The 19,637-nt window shown below is 44.6% G+C and overlaps 1 protein-coding gene across 1 annotated transcript in view; it reads left to right on the top strand.

The window, feature by feature from the left end:
- The first annotated feature begins 1,007 nt into the window (after positions 1-1,007).
- Positions 1,008-19,637, top strand: part of LOC147748201 (uncharacterized) — a 334,565-nt gene continuing 315,935 nt past the window's right edge. Inside the window, exon 1 of the mRNA XM_086959115.1 lies at positions 1,008-1,704. Coding sequence (XP_086815241.1) covers positions 1,139-1,704 — 566 coding nt within the window. The 5' untranslated portion in view covers positions 1,008-1,138. The remainder of the gene's footprint in view (positions 1,705-19,637) is intronic.

The raw sequence follows: 19,637 nt of genomic DNA, 5'->3' as shown, positions 1-19,637 counted from the left end.
TTATTTGCAGAATTTAGTTGTACAGAAATTGATGGAATAGTCAGAATCAGTTAATCAATAAATCAGAGTGAAAAGCTCATGTAAAGTACAGAAATCAGTTAAAGAACTCAATAAAGTTCAGGTCAGCAAAATACATCACACAAAATAGGAGAGTAATCCGGCATGGCTTCGCCTTCTAGGGTCAGTGGAAGGGGAGCTCTTAATACATACATCGAAGAAGATCATACTTTTATAGGGTTCTGAAAAAAGAATTTCAAACATTTACTAAAGTGGTACATGGTTTGCGTGGTCTTAAGAATTAGAACAAAATGGAGAGAAAGATTTGGAGATGAACCTATTTGGAAAAACTCTGATAACTCTACAATATGGAGCTTCTTAGGGGCACCACCTGTGCACGAACAAATATTATTACATTATGTGTGATTCTGCCAGCACAACCTTAAATTTGTCAGAACAGTGTGTGAAGGTCACTGTCCTTGCTCATGAAACACGTTCAAACTTTATTCCACTGAGACATGACATTTGCGAGGTTATTCATGTGGTGCAGTGAAACGTCACAATAAGTAGGAGTCTGAGGTCTCAAATCTCTATGTTAGCCAGAGTTTGTGTTTTCATTTGCGTTAAGCATTACATTTCTGAAAAATAGCTACATCAGCTGCAAGGCTTAATGTGTTTAATATACATTTGTCATTTAGGAATGTGTTTTTTTCCCACCAGATTTGTGCTGAGCTATACATGATGTTCTGATGAACACCAGGTTTAATGCCTGCAGCTAGGGCCGGTTTGGTCTGCTTCGTTGAGAAGGAGGATGCTGATATGAAGGAATAGGATGCATTGCCATAGGCGCTGGGTGGAGTAGCTTTGCTGTTGTATGAAAGAACGAGGTACTCCTGTGAAAAAATAACTTATGGTTTTGCAATGGTGCCTGAAGCTGGGCGTCACCCTGTATAAAAGATCTCCCTTTCTCCAGAAGAGCAAAAACTTGTGGCTCTCCTTCAGTATATTACTACCCCTCTCCAAATTGCTAGCTACGTCAACCACCTGGTATCTCTGAGAACCTCACCTCACAACATCTTGGTGGTGCACTTTAAGAATACCCGAGCAGCAAAAAGACCTGTCAGATCGACCATTCTGTACCATGTCTGTTCTTCAGACGTTCCGTTCATTCCTGCATCACAGTTCAGTGCCCTCTGAGAAAGAGGTTACTTCCTCCGTGTGCGAGAGCACCGTGAGTTCTACGGAGACCCACGTGGCCACGTCGAGCTTCTCTCGCGCAGAATTTGAGGCGTCCGCTGAGATGCTGAACACACCTTTGGAGCTTGAGTCTTCCCGCATATCCGCCAACTGGCTTACTCGCAGCTCAGAGCAATTGCTGCCGTCCTACCATGAACTGAGGTTTTCCGGCACCCAGGAGGAAAACTGGAAGTTCTGGAACCGCTGCTCCAGTGAGAAGGCCGAGTTGCAGCAGCTCAACCAGCGCTTTGCCACGTTCATAGACAAGGTGCGCAGCCTGGAGCAGCAGAACGCGCAGCTGCTGGTGGAGCTCAACATTCTGAAGTCCAGGGAGGCCCAGGGAAGCGGTGGCGTGTACCAGCAGCGCTTCAAAAAGACGCGGGAACAGCTGGAGCAGCTGACCAGTGATTACAACCGCGTGAAGCTGGAGAGGGATAGACTGAAGGAGCAGCAGGACTTTCTGGAGCAAAGGTAAGCTCAGAAGGGAAACAGGTGGTGAGACCCAAGAGAGGTATGGGAAATTGGGGTGAAGTTTAAACTTGCTGTAGGGTTTCATGAGTATATGTAGGGTTTGAGGCAGGATCAGGCTAGCCTATGAGGCAATCAGGTAGTGCCCACAGGCTGATCTACGTGGCACTATCTGTTTTATGGTCTGGTCGGTCGCTTTTTAATGTTGCTTTCTCTGATATTAAAACAGACACTGCCTTCAGCATGCACACATGCATGTAGTCTTTCAAACTATGCTAAACACTCATAAAATGTGTCTTTGCAAGTTCACAACTGTCCCAAATTAGAAACATGGGTCACTTTTTTAGCTATCTAATTCACTTATGGGGCCCACTTTTATTTTGGAGCCTGGTCTATTTTTTTGTCCCAGTTTTCTGTCCCAGTCCGACACTGGTTTGGAGGACATGGGGCAAGAGATATTTTGCAGAAGCTAAAAACGTACCATTCCAGGGTCGTTCTACTTTCGCTCCAAGACCCTCGGCTGTTTTTTGTAAGTTTGTTACCACAAGGAAGAGTACATTTCAGTAGCATGCACTCGGCAAATGTTGTATATGTGGACATGGTTCAAGTGCAGTGTGTGAGCAAGGCGTGGAAAGCCCAGTGGCTCTAAACGTACACAGAATTTAATTTTAGCTGGTGTTTACTATTGCTGGACACCGCGATTATTTTTGGGGACTGCCACTTATGTCCCCAAAGTGAAAAAGCACAAACTGGAACGACGGAGAAAGAGAAAGATGGCAACACCGTCACAGAGGAAGAAAGCAGGAACCTTCAAGAGTGAGGAACAGAGGCAGGAAGTGTCTGCTAGTGCGTCATAGACAGCCCCCCGTCTTGTGACTCAGCCCAGATTGCTGCAGCTCGAGCTGATGTGGGCTCAGCTGGGAAGTGCCTGGAGTCTCATCTCTGGCACACCCAAGTTTTTCACATATCTTTAAAAACTATTTGCATATTCACACACCTTTGTAAACTGGTTACAGAGGCCTAGTTTTTTTTGGTTCCATTCCCCCTGGGCCCCCACTCTGGCTATTCCTTACATTTGTATTTAACATTTACAGCTGTAGTGTGAGAATACATTTCGTGAAAAGGAATATAAAGTAGGGTTGCCCGAAAAGAAATACCAGCCATGTGTTGTTTAAAGAGCCTGCAAAGACCTATATTGACATTAAATATAGTTATAAATAAAAAAAAGTATATCCATTTGTAATTTGACTTGTCTGTCTTTGTTCCCTGTAATTATCAGTCATGGATTATTCAGGCAGCCCTAGAAGACAATTAAAAGTGCTTTCTATTTATATTTGCTGTTCAAAGTATGCACAGATAAGTGCTGAAAAAAGCTTTGGGTGACCGTTTATTTTTGTACCATTTAGGACATCAAAATCATGAGCTGGCAACCCTAATCATAAGAGTGGAAGTTTGTTGCAGGATCAACACATTATTTATTTCCTCCACCCTCGATACCTGATTAATACTATAATAGCAATAGTTTAACTAATATCAGAAACCCTGCGCCGCCATCAATAACATGCTGAGTTACTTCAAGTGTCTGGGAATGCACTGTGCATTCAGACAGCTTACTCCTCATTTTCACCCTTCACTTCCATTCTTACCCTGCGTTAACAGCGATTACAGTGTTCTCACACTGATCACGATGCACTCACACCATTCACCCACTCACCCTGCACTCACAGTGATCATTCTGTACTCACAATGCACTTGTGCTGTTCACCCTTTACCTCACCCTGCAGTCACACAAGCACACTACTCACCCTGCACTCATGTGACACTTCACTCACCTGTCCCCCCACACTGCCCAATCTGCAATCTTACTCAAACAAGCCCATCACTAACTTTGCAGTAATTCGTCCCATACTGCAATTACATCCGCTCCCAAATTCATACAGTCACCTCACTCACCCTGCAGTAACTCCTCTTACCCTACTTTCACACTGTCGCATCACTCACCGTGCACTCACATGGGCACTCCTGCCACCCGACACAGTGCAGAGGGTTAATGTGCCTGCTACACAGAACATGTACCGTGCACATCACAGAACTGAGTGTGATTAAACTATGAGCAGCGCAATAAAGAAATAAAATGTTTGTCAGATATTTGCTATAGAGAGATGAGGTGCTTTGTTGGTGAGTGGTAGTTAGGGAATTCATGGAGAAGAAGGAAATGGGGGAGGGGTGCCAAAAAAGACTGTTGCACTATGTATGACCAGTGCTAGGGCCAGCCCTGGCTAGGAGTGTTAGCCCTCGACGGAAGTTCAGGTCTAGTTGCGCCCCTGGTTATAGACTATCAGCCTTGGTATTCCACATGCGGATGTTTAATTACACCGGCCCCCAGCATCTGAGCAGAGCTTCGGCAACCAGCACTCTTTCTTTCACAAATTAAACACTAAACATACACAATGATGAACTTTTCAAACTCTATTTTGAAGAAGTATTCAGGAGCGACTGTTCACTCACTCTCCTCTTCAGAACACACAAAACACACATACACATAACTCTCTGTGTTTAAACCACCTCTTCAAGATTTGTAATTCGACCTGGCCAAGCCAACTGCTTCTGGGGAGATTATAGTGTTCAGTTCTGTGACAACAGTGTTGCTTATCATTTACTAGTTTTTAAGACTCACATTTGTGTGAAGAAGCACTTTTCTGATGGAACATTTATTTTTGCCTTGGAGAAATCCAATCCTCCCAATCAGAAAAATGCCTACACATGGATTAGCAAAAATATGATGCTTTGATACATCTCGAAATTCTGCTACTTTGCCAGCTTTCCAACCTTTCAAATATGAGTGCGATACCCTGCTCAGTCATATACAAGTGGCAAGAAATGTGATAGCACGAGTCAAGTTCTTTCCCCTATAGACATTTATAAATTATACATTTTACTTTTATCCCATATAGTCCTAAATGCCTGTTAATCATGGATCTCAGCTAAAATAAAGCAGTATGCATCAGGAAAAAAGATCCACTTGGGCTAGGCTTGTCTTTACTGCTGGCACTTTGAAGAAAATCAGTAGATTTTCAGGAAAATCTGAAAAAAGCCTTCAAATCCTTCCCCGGACTAGATAAAGTTAGTACATCTAGACACCTGCTAACAAATACAGACACTCTCGATCTCCAAGAGACTGGCAGGTTAGGCACTTGTGGTATCTCTGGGAGATTGGTGTGTAAGATGACTGTGATAGGTCTTGAAGGGCAATTTTTAGACTATGTATGATTCACAACAACAGTATTTCTTCAAAATGGCTACTTTAGACATCAATCTTTTGGAGATACGTCTGATTGACGACTATTGGTATATTTGAAAATGTGTGTTTAAACGATTTTGAGCATTTCTCAGAGACATGTTAGTCACATATCCTTGGTCACCTCTTTTGAAGGGTAAGTAAGACTGTCAACAGAAATACTTGGAATGAATTTGACACCCAAGGGTACTCTTGGATGATGAAACCCATCTTGGGCTGGTTGTGTGGGTGATCTTGGTTGTTGGACTTGGCCCTTTTGGCAGGCTCACCCCTAAACTTTTTGACTGTCTCCTAGCCTTTTCCCTGTGTAGTGTTGGTGGTTTTAGGCGGCATCTAGGCACTTTATCACTGCTGTCCAGTGTAAAGTGTGTGTGCTCTGTGTTACATTTACTGAGATAGGTCTGCCCTCCCATAGGATTGCATGGGGGATTCCCTGATGAATGTGGGTCAGTGGTAAATCCTGATATGAGAGGCACAGAGTGGTCAAATCTGGTATGTGTGAAATGGTATTAATAAATGCTGCACAATGGTGTGCGCAGATTTATTGTAGTTATGTTAGAAATGCCACTTTTAGAAGTTGGCTTTTCTGTGTGCTATTGGTCTGCCTGCCTGATGTGAATTGCATGTCTAGCTTTTGACTGACAGGGGCTGGTGAGGTGTGGGTGGCTCCAAGAGGGGCAGGGTGAGTCAGCGCTAGGCTGAATGGAACATCTACATTTTGAGTGGTGGGAGGAGACGTCCCTGTTCCCTGAATAGGAGTGTGTCTGCCCTAGTGAATGCTGACTCCACGCCCAGTGGTGTTTTTGATGATGATCCCCCACCTAACAATAAGGAAGAGGAGCCTAGTAACCAGAGTGTTCCAGAACCAGTTGAAACTGGTTCCCCCAAGCCCTGTACACTACAAAGGAAAATGTCCTATAAATGAAGGGACTGTGACCTCATGAAAGTGTTGTGCTTGTGCTTACTTTGGGGGGGGAACACTCTGCCAGGAGGAACCATCGCAGGACCCACCTGCTGACCCCTAGGGGTCCCTGCGTGCTGGCCTGCCTGGCTGTGCTGTGCTGTGGTCCCCCCAGCACCAAGGACCCTTTATTTCTTTGGCCTGCTTGCTAGCTCCCCGTGAGCGCTTTTATTTTAAATTCACCAGGAGAGAGGAGCTGGCCCAGTGCCCGGCGTGTGGGATTCCCCCCTTGCGCTCCTGAAATCGGCGGGAGCTCATCCCACATTTGTGCTGTATCACGGGTGCCCACCCGCTTTATTTAGATGTTTTTTATGGTCTCCTGGAATGATAGCGGGTGCCTAACCCCGTGTTGAGTTAACAAGCGGGTGCCTACCCTGCTGAGTTGCCAAGAGAAAGCACCACTGCGAAACAGGAAGTCAGGCACCCTGTGTTGGGACGCGGGCGGGAGCGGAAATGAGGCCTGCGGTGCAGCTGGCCGAGAGGGGGTCCCGTGAACAGAGAAGGAGCAGATGGGAGCCTAACCCGTGCTCTGGTGCCCAAAAAGAAGAGAGGGAGCGGACAGGAGTTTACCCCGCACTCCGGTGCCGAAGGAGAGCCGGAAGCCGCTGTCAGCCTGAGCACCCCTCCCATGTGGTTGGGAGGAGCCTCACGAGCAGCCCAGGACGTCCGGAGCTTTGCAGGCTCCTTGCAGAAGTCCCGGTCCCAGGAGGGGGACCGGGTGAAAAATACCTGTCCGAGCCACGGAGAGAGCAGAGACGATGTAGCAGGAAGCCCGGTGAGTGGGGGCTGCATCTGGAAGCGAGGCACATTGTCAGTGCCTGTGGGGGGTGGCCGGAGGAGTCCTAGGCACATTCCTGCATTGCCGCAGCTGCACCGCATGGTCGCGGGCAGTTGCAGCCGTTCCTCCTCACCAGGGGCGATCTCCAGTAAGGGAGACAAGGTGAGGAGCTGTATCTGCCTCTCAATACATGACCAGGGTCGCGGCTGCCCCAGAGGTTAGCGGGCAGCTGCCGTAGTCACCCTAGGTCCCACGGCCATTTATGGGCATTCTTTGCATTACCTACATTTCCCGGAGAGGCCCCGCAGCTGTCCCCGTTTAATTAGGCACTGACTGGAGGTGGAACCTCGACGGAGGCCCTGAGCCTGTGTGAAGCAAGGAGTCTCCGCAATAAACTACCTGGCAGTCCAACTGGAAAGCGCAGAGGTGCTGGACTGCCATTTAGAGGCCCGTGGGCTCTTGGGTGACATGGTGGCAGGTTGGGCCCTGGAACAGTGATATTTACGCCCAGGAGGGACTAATGTGCTGAGTGCAATCAAATGAGATTGCTACGTGCAATGCTGAGCTATTGTCTAGGGGGCATGATAATTTTGTGATGCATAAGGCGGTCTATGGTTATGAGGTCTGGGCCAAATGCGTTTGATGTTTACTGCGATTGTCTAATGGGGTCATGCCTAATACAAATGTCATGATATCATGATTTGCCCAAAGTGATTTATGCATAGGGTATTTTTATGCCTACTGTGATGCCTGGGACAAATGTGATTTATGCCCCATGATTATTGGGTAAAGTGTTTATGCTAAGGAGGTTTGGGGCCTAACGTGTTATTGCCTAATGTCATGTGATGATATGCTCGGATGGTGTCTAATGCTAATGTGATAATGCTTAGGTCATTATGGTACCAGTAGATACTGGTTGTGTTTTGCATTTACTTACCTGCATTCTGATGGCTCTGACCATGGCCCAATTGGCCCGGTCCTGTATATAATCCCCTGTGAATATTGCCCGTGCCAGTGGGCACAGTGTATATATGTATGTGATTGCATTCTAATGTGTTTATGGTAATACAAAGGCTATTTTTATATAACCTTGTCTGTAGTTCCTTTTGTGGTGTGCCTAGTGTGTTGCAGCTGTGTGTGTGTGTTGCGCAAACGCTTTACACATTGCCTCCGGGATAAGTGTGACAGTAATAATAAGGGGCATCCAATATTACATATACTTAGGGCTGATTGACAAATGTAAACTTACCCATTCATGTAAGTTTACTCTTTTCTGTATTCACAAAACTGCAATGTAATAGTAACTTTATGACTGAAGAAACTCTACAGTTGGGGCGTAGTACACCTCACATAAAAATATAGGGTCATTCTATGGTTTATTTTTTGAGTAGTTCTCCACCCAGCACCCCACTGACTGCGGATTCTCCGCGGTCACAAAGTTACTATTAAATTGCAGTTTTTTGAAACCGAAAAAGTGTAAACTTACACAAATGTGTAAATTTACCTTTGTGAATTAGGCCCAGTGTCACTATTTTAAAAGAGCCTTAGATTGGATTCCTATCTCTGCAGGAGTCCTTTCTATGATTGTATCTTTCAACATATTAAGCTTCATACATCAACTATCTCATGAAGTTATGTGTTTTGAAAAACCTGCTCTGCTTTTGTGGTTTCTGAAAATACTGAAGAAACCTACATCTGATTATGGGGATATTAAAACCTTGCGGTCTATCTAAGATCCTCCTTTTCTCTTAAATGCCATTGAAAGTATTGTAGAATATCAACTTAAACAGTGCATCTCTAACAGTAATCTCATATGAGTTCGTTAAGAATTTAAACCAGGCTGTAGTAATGAGACTGCCTCGCTCCAGGTTGTTGAAAATGCACATCACATTCTTTACCTCTGTGCTTCCTTTGACACAGTCAGCCATTCCACTCTCATTAGCATCCTGAATGAGTTCAAAATTGGCAACTCCTTTTCCAGCCCTATTAATATTTTGCCAGGAGTACCCCAAGCATCAATTCTAGCACTTCCCTTCTTTAGTGTCCACCTCAAACCACTTTGCTGGCTTCTCATCCAGATGAGATGCAGTTCAAGATCCTCAAGCATGCTTACAAAGCTCTACACGATCAAGGGCTGAACTTCCACCCGCCCGCACGACACCTGCGCTCTACCTCCCTCATCCTAGCACCCCCTGTCACAAAGGAATACGCAAAACACCACAGGACAGCCATTCACAGTCATGTAACCCTGAACACTGGCAGAAAGGCAAAGATCATTTAGGCAGAACAAAGCCAACTTTCTAAAAGTGGCATTTTCAGAACAGTACAACTTTACCATAGTGCGGGGTCTCAAACTAAGTTTTGAGACTCGTTAGTCGGCAGGAGTTTCCCTGCTGATTAGTACCCAGATTCCTTTTTCAGACGTTGTGGATGTGAATGCAATGAGAGTATGAATGTGTTAATATGTTGTGATTGGTTGTGTGATATCAGGGGCATATGTATTGGTATAAATTGTTTTTTTCACATATAGTTATTGTCACTTTCTTTCTTTCTTTGTATGAACTATGAAATTATTTATGGAATGTTAATACTGTGATTACATGTTTCTCATGAATTCTAATTCAAATTAAAAATATATAAACTTGAAAGCAATGCTAAAAATAAAAAATTAAAAGCTTCATATATTTTTTGAAGAAAATAAAAAGTCTGTTGTGAATCTGTCACCTTTAATACTAAGAATGTGATGCATACCTGTAACGAAAAATTGTGGCCACTGAGGGAACTTCTTCTTCTGCAGTACACATGTCCAAATCTTTAAATACTGTGCACCTGCCCTATAAGCCTGTAGGGCCAAAGGACGTTTTAGTCCTGGCAAAGGGTTTATTGTGCCAGGTTGAAATGGCAGTTTAAATCTACAATACAGGCTTTAGTGGCAGGCCTGTGACATTTTTTACAAGGTGTGGCACAATGAGTGCTCCATCACACTGGTGGCATTTAATTTACAGGCCCTAAGTACAGATAGTACCATTTACTAGGAAATTAAATGTGCCAATTAGGTGGGTCAATTTTACCATGATTTAGGAAGAGGGTACTGTACCATTGATGTGCAGGGAAAATGTGCACAAAGTCCTAAAAGCCAAAATAATCTGATTTAGCAAAGAAGGCAACAATCTGGGGTTACCCTGCAGAGATGGTCAGGTCCAACAGTCATCAATGATAAATGTCAAGTATGCTAACAAGATATACGTATGTCTATGAAAACGTCTTGACCTCCAACTGATGTACCTTATGCACAATTTCTGATCTATGCCTCGAACAGTGTATTCTATGCATATATCTCAATTTATGGAATGCACTCTAAACATTTAACATGCACTTAAACTTTTGTACGAAACTCATTCACCATGAAATAGTAGTGTGTTTGTACTGCTGAGTACACACAATAAAATCGGGGCTCTTAAGGAGGGAAAACAAGTTGGTTCATGAAAAGTGACCTGCAACAGACACAACCCAGCTGCTTTGTTGTGCTTTTATTAATCTAGAATTGAAGCACTAATGATGAAGAGAACACATGTACCACTGGGACATCTTCTCAGTGGTAAAACGATATATCAGACCGTCGTCAAATATATTGTTCCTTGTGTAAACAAAAGATCCTTAGTCCTTCAAGCTTGGGACTAAATCGTAAAATGAAGTCAACATAAACATCGTCATACCACTACATTTTGCTAATGTGAGTCTATTTGCTGTGAGAATTAAGCTACCATTTCATTGGCTTGATCAGTGCTGTTAATGCGCAGGCTCACTGTAGCGAATTGTCAGTAACTCTGCGTTCCAGGCATCTGGGGTCCTGGGCAAGCCATTTCAAACAGCAGCTGCTGAGGGGTCCAGGGGAGGGACTGGTGCCGGTGGGATGTTGTCGGGCGATGTAAGGGACCAGACTCTTCTTCACTGAGACGATTTAAGATCTGGATCACATTGCCAAGGGCCACCCTGCAGATCCATGCCCCTGAGACCCGGAGGAAATTGTGTTTTTCAAGAAACCCTCCAAAATAGTTTACTTCTCAGGGGCAGAAAGTATGGAGGCATTCAGGAGCACGGTGGCTCACACAGGGAATCTGCGAGGTGGTCCTGAGCGGCACTAGTCGGAGCTCCTCATGCTAAAGCACTTCAATAGTGAATGTGGGCCCATCCGTGCCCGAGCTCTTGTCCATGGGCAGCTATGTTATATTATCAGAGGACTGGGGAGGGTGGATGGTGCAGTGTAAGCCTGCTGGGAGGCAGCCTCCGTAGAGCTCCAGTGTTTGTGTGTGAATGGGACACGGTGCTGTGCTTTTCACAATTATTCATGGCTCATTAGTGCCTGCTGGGAGGTGGACGCACCAGAGCTGTGTGTGAGTGAGATGCTGACAGGGGGGCTTTCCTAACTCCCCCACGACAGTCCCAAATGGGTTATTCAGCGCCACAAAGACAATCTACAAACTTTAACCTGCTACCTTTTCCACTGTCCCAAGCTGTGCGTGGCACCCCTGGCTACTTCTAACGGTGCACCAGGGTGCCGCGGCGCACAGTTTGGGAACCACTGGATTAAGGCAAAGCAGCGCAGGCAGCTATGTTGCCTTACTCTGCATCAAAGACGCATTCCATTGGTGTTGCAGTGGGTGTTCTCATGCAACGCCCATGGATTTTAACACATTTCCAAATTTACAAGGACGTTTAAACCTGGGAATGTGTCAAAAACCTATGCCTCCCCAGGGGAGGCCCAAAGAGGAGAAATAACTTTGGACCGCATTTACAAGAAATGGCATATCACACTGTAGTAAAGCAGCAAGGCGTCAAAATTACTTGCGACTGAGGCAAAAAATCTTACAATGCCAGATTTACAATATGGGAATCCATGGTACAAGGAACAACAGATGCATCAGAAATAGTGACGCATCTGTGGGTAGGGTGCCGCAAGGCATCAGGTCCAAAAGTGGCACATTGATGTAGTTGGTCATAAGACTGACACTACAGCAATGCATCAAAAAACAGAGTGGCTGCATCAGGAATGACTGACAAAAGTAGCCTACTGTATGGAAACCAATGTAATAGAGTGTGAAAAGGTGAAAAACTCATCTTGGACTCTATTGCATTGGTCCTGTATATCTTGCATACAAGTGGGCATAGTGTACCTATGTGTACCACTACACCTACGTATATTTGACATATTGTGTGAGACTACTATGTGTGTGGAAACAAGTCAAGTTGTTGAGGGGATGTGATTTCTTGGCAGATTGCATTGTTGAAAGTGACCTCAGCTGGTCAGATACCTATGTCACAGCCAATGTGTCATTCTTTCGCCTGGGTTTTAGAAGCGTAGGATTTTTTTACGCATTGCAAGCGGAGCAGGCCGCTTCTCAAAGATGCGTCACTTTTCCCAAAAGTCATAAATACTACTTTGTCCGTTTTACGGAGGATTTTATTTGGGAACGGGGAGCAACCATAACAACGCAACTTTTACGACGCAGTACCATCACAACGCAACTATTACAACGCAGGTGCCATTACAACGCATGGCATTACAACGTATGCCATTACAACGCAGGTGGTGTTAAAACGCATGCCATTACAACGTAAGTATAGATAAGTATTTAATTTTTTTATTATTAATTTAATTTTAATTTCTTTTAATTTTATTAAAAAAATAAAAATTTAAAAAATATTTATATATTTAATGTAACTTTGTATTATAAATTAATTTATTTAAAATAATTATAACCTTTTAAATACATGTAATATTTTTAAATGATAATTTAATTTATTTAATACATTTTTAATTTTTTTATTAAATTTATTTTAGAATAGTAATTTTTACCCCAACACTATCCAACACTTACCCTACTATTACACCCCCTGGAATTAGAATAGTAATTTTTACCCCTACACTATCCAACACTTACCCTACTATTACACTCCCCTGGAGTTAGAACAGTAAATTTAACCCCTACACTATCCAACACTTACGCTACTATTACACCCCCCTGGAGTTAGAATAGTAATGTTTACCCCTACACTATCCAACACTTACCCTACTATTACACCCCACTGGAGTTAGAATAGTAATTTTTACCCCTACACTATCCAACACTTACCCTAATATTACACCCCCCTGGAGTTAGAATAGTAAATTTAACCCCTACACTATCCAATACTTACCCTACTATTACACCCCCCTGGAGTTAGAATAGTAATTGTTACCCCTACACTATACAACACTTACCCTACTATTACACCCCCCTGGAGTTATAATAGTAAATTTAACCCCTACACAATCCAACACTTACCCTACTATTACACCCCCCTGGAGTTAGAATAGTATATTTTACCCCTACACAATCCAACATTTACCCTACTATTACACACCCAAGGAGTTAGATTTGTAAATTTTAATTTTTTAAAATACATTTAAATGTTATTAAAATGATTTAATAAACAAGTTTTGAAATGTATTCAAAATTTAATAAATATTAATAAAAATAAATACTTACCTATACTTACGTTGTAATGGCATGCGTTGTAATAGCACCTGCGTTGTAATGGCATGCGTTGTAATACCATGCGTTGTAATGGCACCTGCGTTGTAATAGTTGCGTTGTGATGGCATGCGTTGTAACGTCATACATCCCTTGGGAACGCCTAGCTTGCATATATTAATTACAACACAATGCAGGTGATTTCAATTAAGGTAAAAACTGACTCAGGCTGATGAAAACTGGCACATCTTTCTAGATGCGTCACCTTGATATAGTGCTGCAAACAAAGCGCCGCCAGTGAGTAAGCTGCTTGTATATACGCCACTTTATTTTTCCTTGCTTTTTGCTCTTTCTGCGGCATACATAAAAGGAAGCAGAAAATGCCTCCATTTATTTTTTCCTGTGCAAAAGGTGTCACTGCCTGCACAAAAACATGAATTCCTACAATGCAGATACCCTTTGGCACATGGCAGCCAAAATGGCACCAGCTCAGTGGGAAAGGACAGGAATGCGCCGTGTATCATAAATACAACACATTCTTTTGATGCTGGGCAGGGCAGCAAAGTGCCTTAATGTGTCAAAAATTGGTAAATGAGGCCCCTCATTTACAAGTGGTACAAAAGGGGGTTGTGGGTTTTTAGGCTTGCTTGAATGCAGGGGCAAAGTGAGCAAGGGACTCACGTCTGAGCATAGCCTGCCAACTTATGGCGAACAAAGCGGTACAAAAGGGGGTGGTGGTTTTTAGGCTTGCTTGAATCCAGTGGCCACTTTTTATGATGCTCCGGTGGCGCAGGCCTCTCAATTATATCTGTATGGTGACGCAAAGCCACCCTGAGTGACTCTCCAAGGCCTCATATATATGGAGTAAGGCAAGGCAGCGCAAAGTGCTGTGTTGCCTTACTCTACGTCAAGGAGGTGTTCAATGGAGGCTGCTGTGGGTTTTCCCACACAACACCCATCAGCTTTGACACATTCCCAGATCTGCAAGGATCTGTAAACCTTGGAATGTGTCAAATCTGTGCACCTCTCCAGGGGATCACACATACAAAGAGGAAAACACCTCCATTGATAGTTTTTGTGCAGGGAGGTGTCCCTTCTTGCACAAAACCAATCATGGCAACAATGCAGACACCCTTTCACCGTGTTACAAGGGTGCCTGTGTTGGCACTAGGCATCAATTTGTGCAACAGCGCAGGCAGAAAGGACAGGAATGCACAGCATCTCGTAAATATGAGTCCCTGAGGGCCACAGAAGTAATGACAGCCTATGTGCAGGGCATGGGTTTGGGCAAATAGGAGAATGAGTTGTTTCCTTGATGGCGGGATTATTTCCTCATGAGGGACCAGGAGCCATTCCAGAAGCTAGAGAGATGGGGAAGTAGCAAAATGCAAGAGGGCAGCAAAGGAAAAGACATGGAAAGAGGACAAGGGTCAGGAAGCAGAAATAATAAGTGCAAGCCAAGGAGTAGTCAATTCCAGTGGTCAGGAGCAAGAGCAGGGGGTGAGGAGTATAGAAAGGGATATCACTTGGCTCCAGACCTCCTAGGAGCATGACTTGACAGAGCATGGAAGGAGTGTAAGAGAGGTTGCATGGAGTAGTACTATGGAACTAGACAACTGGCACTGTCCAGTCGGGGGCAGTTGGCAGACATGCCAGGTGAAACTTCAAAGCATGCCTTCACTGTCCCAGACAAAGGTGGTCCACAGGTGGTGGTTGAATTGAAGAGAGAGGAGAGAGGGTCGATGATGCACGATGTGCCCCTCCTCAACAAGGGATGTGGCACAAGAATGAGACTAGAGCGACTGGGGGAATTGCATTTGAACATTGAGGGCGCTAACATGGTTGTGGAGCACAGAACTGCTCGAAGACCGATAGTTGTGGAGGTGTACAGGATGGGCCATGGGCCTGGGGAAGGGGACATGGGTTCGGACAGTAAAGACAGACAAAACAAGTGAGCAAGGGAGAGGGTGTGTGGCAAGAAAGGAAGATGAGCATTGAGAGATAGTAGAAGAGGATTTAAATTACAAGGGAATGAGGAACAAGGAGTTGGGAGAGTAAAATAGATAGAGAAGACCCCAAGGGAGGGCAAAGGTAGCAATAGACATAGCAGGAAGGGAGCAACAATGGTCATCTTCAGGGTTGGATCTGATGAGGAGCAGAAACTTGCAGGGCCAAGGAGGGTCACCTCTGTTAGCCCGAAAAGAATCTGAGAAGGGCCAGGTTGGAACAAAATACAATTCTCTAGAGGCAGAGCAGACGAGAGGAGATGGGCAAGGGTCAAGAAACCTCAGAGATTGGAGAGTGAGAGGAAGAGACGTGTGGGTGCAGACTATGGGCATAGAGGAAGTCAGTGGAATGATTAAGACAAAGAAAGGGAACAGAGAGAATTGAACAGAGGGAATATGATGGAAGGGATGAGGAAGCGTAGAAGGCAATGGGAGAGAGTGGAGTTTAAGAGGTTCCAGAGAGGATGGTGGGATTTGTGGGAGAAGTTCTTTGACGGTAGCAGGGGGAACAGGAGAGGCGATGATAAAGGGAATGGGGTTGACAAGGAGACAGATGCAATGGAACCCGAATGGTTTGAGAAAGTAGGAGATGGAGTGCTTCTCGCAGTTGGGTTGGGAAACAAGTAGAAGGGGCAGTAATGGAACTGAGAAAAAGTGCTGAGAAAAAAAGAGTTGGGATGGATACAGAGAAATGCGGAAAGCTGCTATACCTGGGGGTAGCATACCCATTGGGGCTCCATTTAGAAGAGAGCACCAAAACCAAAATCTGGGCAAATGAATATATGTATATATTGAAGCTATTGCATAGAGAGACAAAATGTTAAGTAGTGTCTATGTTGGAGGAGCGGGAACTAGGTAGATGCTTTAGAGTACAAATTAATATTGATATTTGGACAGTAGCATTTACGATATATGCCAGTATAATTTATGATGAGTCACCTGAGAGTACTGTAGTCAGTTTGGCAGTCTTGCATGGATGAGGTACGGTGAAGAATACTAGTTTAGATAAAGCTTGCTATCAGCGGAGTCACGGGGGTAGTTGGACAAGCAGCATTAGCTGAAGTAGAAGTAAATGACACTTACAAACCCAATGATGTGTATACACAAGACATGTAGGTTGCCACTTCTCCACTCACTCTTTCCAGGGTGACACCTCATGGGGAAGGTGCATCCATACCAGGGCTGATGGGCGGGAGTTGGAACTTTACCGAAGACTTGCTGTAAGTCCGTACATAAATATTCAAAATGTGCTGGCTGACACCCATGGCCAGATTTACTAACATTTTCTGTTGTGGTTGCTCCAATTTTGTGGCACAGCCACATTGCAAAATGCTGGTAGATATTTACAAAGCCACGTAGGAGATTCACGTTTCCTTGTATGGCTTTGCATAAAAATGTAATGCATTGTGTTACATTTCATTCTGGGAGGCATTCCATTGGTAGAACATAGGCGTTACCTTGCATCCACCCATGGACCATGAAGCATGGTCAGACCATCATGAATACAGAATTTTCAAGAATGTACCATGTGACTTTATCTTTTATAATCATCTTTAGGCCACAGAACCAACAGTCATAAACTCATCCTCTAGAGGGCACCGCATTCCCAGCTGTAGAGCACTGCCCTGGGCAGTATTTAAATACCAACCAATGAGGCCTGGATGGTATTCCCTTTCTGGACCCACCAAACTTAGAGGTCGATCATGATGTCAGGAGGACTTACGTCTGCCAGATACCGTCTCGTAAATGGGACCGACTGACCTCCAGTCGGCAGTCCTGCCCGCCTCATTAGGATGCAAAAATAACGTGTAACAGTAGGTAGGGGAAGACAAGGATAAATTGTGATCCAGTAGGGCATTGATTGCCATTCACAGGAGAGGGGAATGGAAGGTCCGGCCACAGCCGTAGCCCCAGATTTGAAGACAACAAAAGAGATGACTGGGCTGTTCCTTAGGGAAGGAAGAAAGAAAGGGTCACTAGGGAAAAAGGGTTAGTGCTCAATGGAGGACAACCCCTGGGTATCCAATTTGTTGGATATAATGGCCTCACACACCCTTGCGAGTGTCATGCTTCATCATCGCCAATGCTCCTCATTGGGCAGGCGGTGCAATGCCCAACAGGCTCACCTCAAAGAGGGGCTCTTTATCGGAGATCTTTTATCAAACTGCCTATGAGTGAAGTGGGGGTGAGGGGCCAGGACAGAGTGGATAGTGTGGGTGAGGTTAAATTAGGCACAAGGTACCGGAAAGCAATTTTATTAATAAAATACAATCTACAAAACATGACATAATGATTAGTATCAGTTTAAATATCCGGACCCAGTGAGATGGGTAGGCTTGACTGGCCCTGACATGAGCAGTAGAAACCTCAAACTTTATGGCTTCTCCCTTGATGTCAGACCCACCGGGTACTGTTGACACCCTATAACTCTAACCCTTAGGCAAGAGCAGTGTCATACAGGTAGTACAACTTATGTGCTGTATTTAAACTGATACTAATCATTAGGTCATGTTTTGTAGATTGTAGTTTTTTACTAGGTCCTGAAGAATCGCAGTCAATGTACTAGAAGCGAGAAACATGTTGACCACACCATTTGCACTTTAGCCCTAGTCCACTCTGGGAAACCATAGTCCCCATGAGCACCGGCTATCCTTGATTTTACTTGTGGCAGAGGACCACCAGAATAAAATTGCTTTCCGGTACCTTGTGCCACATTTTAACCTCACCCACACTATCTACTCTGTCCTGGCCCCTCACCCCCACTTCACCCATAGGCAGTTGGATAAAAGATCTCCGATAAAGAGCCCCTCTTTGAGGTGAGCCCCTTGGGCATTGCACCGCCTGCCGAACGAGGAGCATTGCCGATGATGAAGCATGACACTCGCAAGGGTGTGTGAGGCCATTATATCCAACAAATTGGATAACCAGGGGTTGTCCTCCATTGAGCACTAACCCTTTTTCCCTAGTGACCCTTTCCTTCTTCCTTCCCTAAGGAACAGCGCAGTCATCTCTTTTGTTGTCTTGATGCAAAAATAACCGCATCTCAGTGGTCATCACACATGACATAGAAACACTTCCCACATAGGAGCAGAACCAAGATGTAGGAGTCTGGCTCTGTACATACTATACCAATGTAAGTTATAGTGTGCACAGAGTCCAGTGGATACCCAGAGGTATAGCAGAGACTAAAGTAGATAATACCTTACTCTCTTTTGTGGTAGTGTGGTTGAGCTGTTTGGCTTATTAGGAGGGTAATGTTAAGCATTTGTTGTACATGCTCAGGCACGAAATGAAGTCACACACTCAAAGACTGAATCCAGACAAAATCTTTGTATAAAAAGTTATTTTGTTATTTTGTTTCTAGAACCAAGATTTACTTACTAGCAGGTAAGTTGAACTCTTCATACAATGTTACTTTTAGCAATACTGTGAATACTGGGTTCTTAGGATCATTCAGATTACGTCTTCAGTGCCGAAAACTACTTGTACATTTCAAAAATGCATGTATTACTTTTAGATTACAGTTCTAGTTCAGTACGAAACACACTCCTAACACAGTTTCCACAACACATGGCATGTGTGAGCAGGTTTCCTCTTGTGCAAGCAATACGCTATTTTTTGTGCAGTACAAGACAGTTCAGCACAGAAGATTTTTCAGAGAAAACACACCATTCAGTCCTATGGGAAAACAAAGTGCTAAGTTACAGGCGAGTAAAAAGGTTTTGGAATTGGGTTTTTGGGGGGGTACAACCAAGATTCCCCAAAGTTCAGGTTGGCACTCAAGGGACACCACCAGTGGCACTAGGGCGGCAGGGTGCATAGTGCAAGGTGCCAGTGTCAGCCAATTGGGCACCTTGGTTGGGGACTGCTCTTGGGCAGGCCACTCAGTCTAAAGAGCCAAGCTCCTAGGGTTAAGATCAGGGCAAAAGGGTTCCCTGGTTAGCGCCAAGTCCACATCACCAGCAGCGCAGGGGCTGTTGGGCACAGATTGCTTAGTAGGTGTCAGGAACCCATGCATTTCAATGGAGGGTGTCAGTTGCGGAAAAGGGCTGCCAGCTGGACCCAAAAGACTGGACAAGGGGAACCAATGACGGGAGAAGGAGGTTGGAGAGTTGCTGGACACCAGGACACAGTTGGTCGGACACCTCAGGTCACAGGAGCAGCGGATGCAAGAGTGTCCTTTCGTGTCGGGTTCTTCTCACCGGTTCAGGTCGAGGTTGGTGGGATCTTTTGAAATTAGGCTGAATGCTTCGAGGAGAAGGTCAGTGTAGGTTGTCCAAAACTGGATCATAGGTCAGGATTTCAGGGTAGATCTTGCTGGGGTGTTGATCTACTCAGGCTGTGGGCGTCGGGTGTAGAGTGGTGAGGACTCACAGAT

The sequence above is a fragment of the Lissotriton vulgaris genome, chromosome 1_1 (assembly GCF_964263255.1).
Source record: "Lissotriton vulgaris chromosome 1_1, aLisVul1.2, whole genome shotgun sequence".
Lineage (NCBI taxonomy): Eukaryota > Metazoa > Chordata > Amphibia > Caudata > Salamandridae > Lissotriton > Lissotriton vulgaris.
The sequence above is the reverse complement of the archived record's forward strand: the minus strand, read 5'-3'. Positions and strand labels throughout refer to the sequence as shown.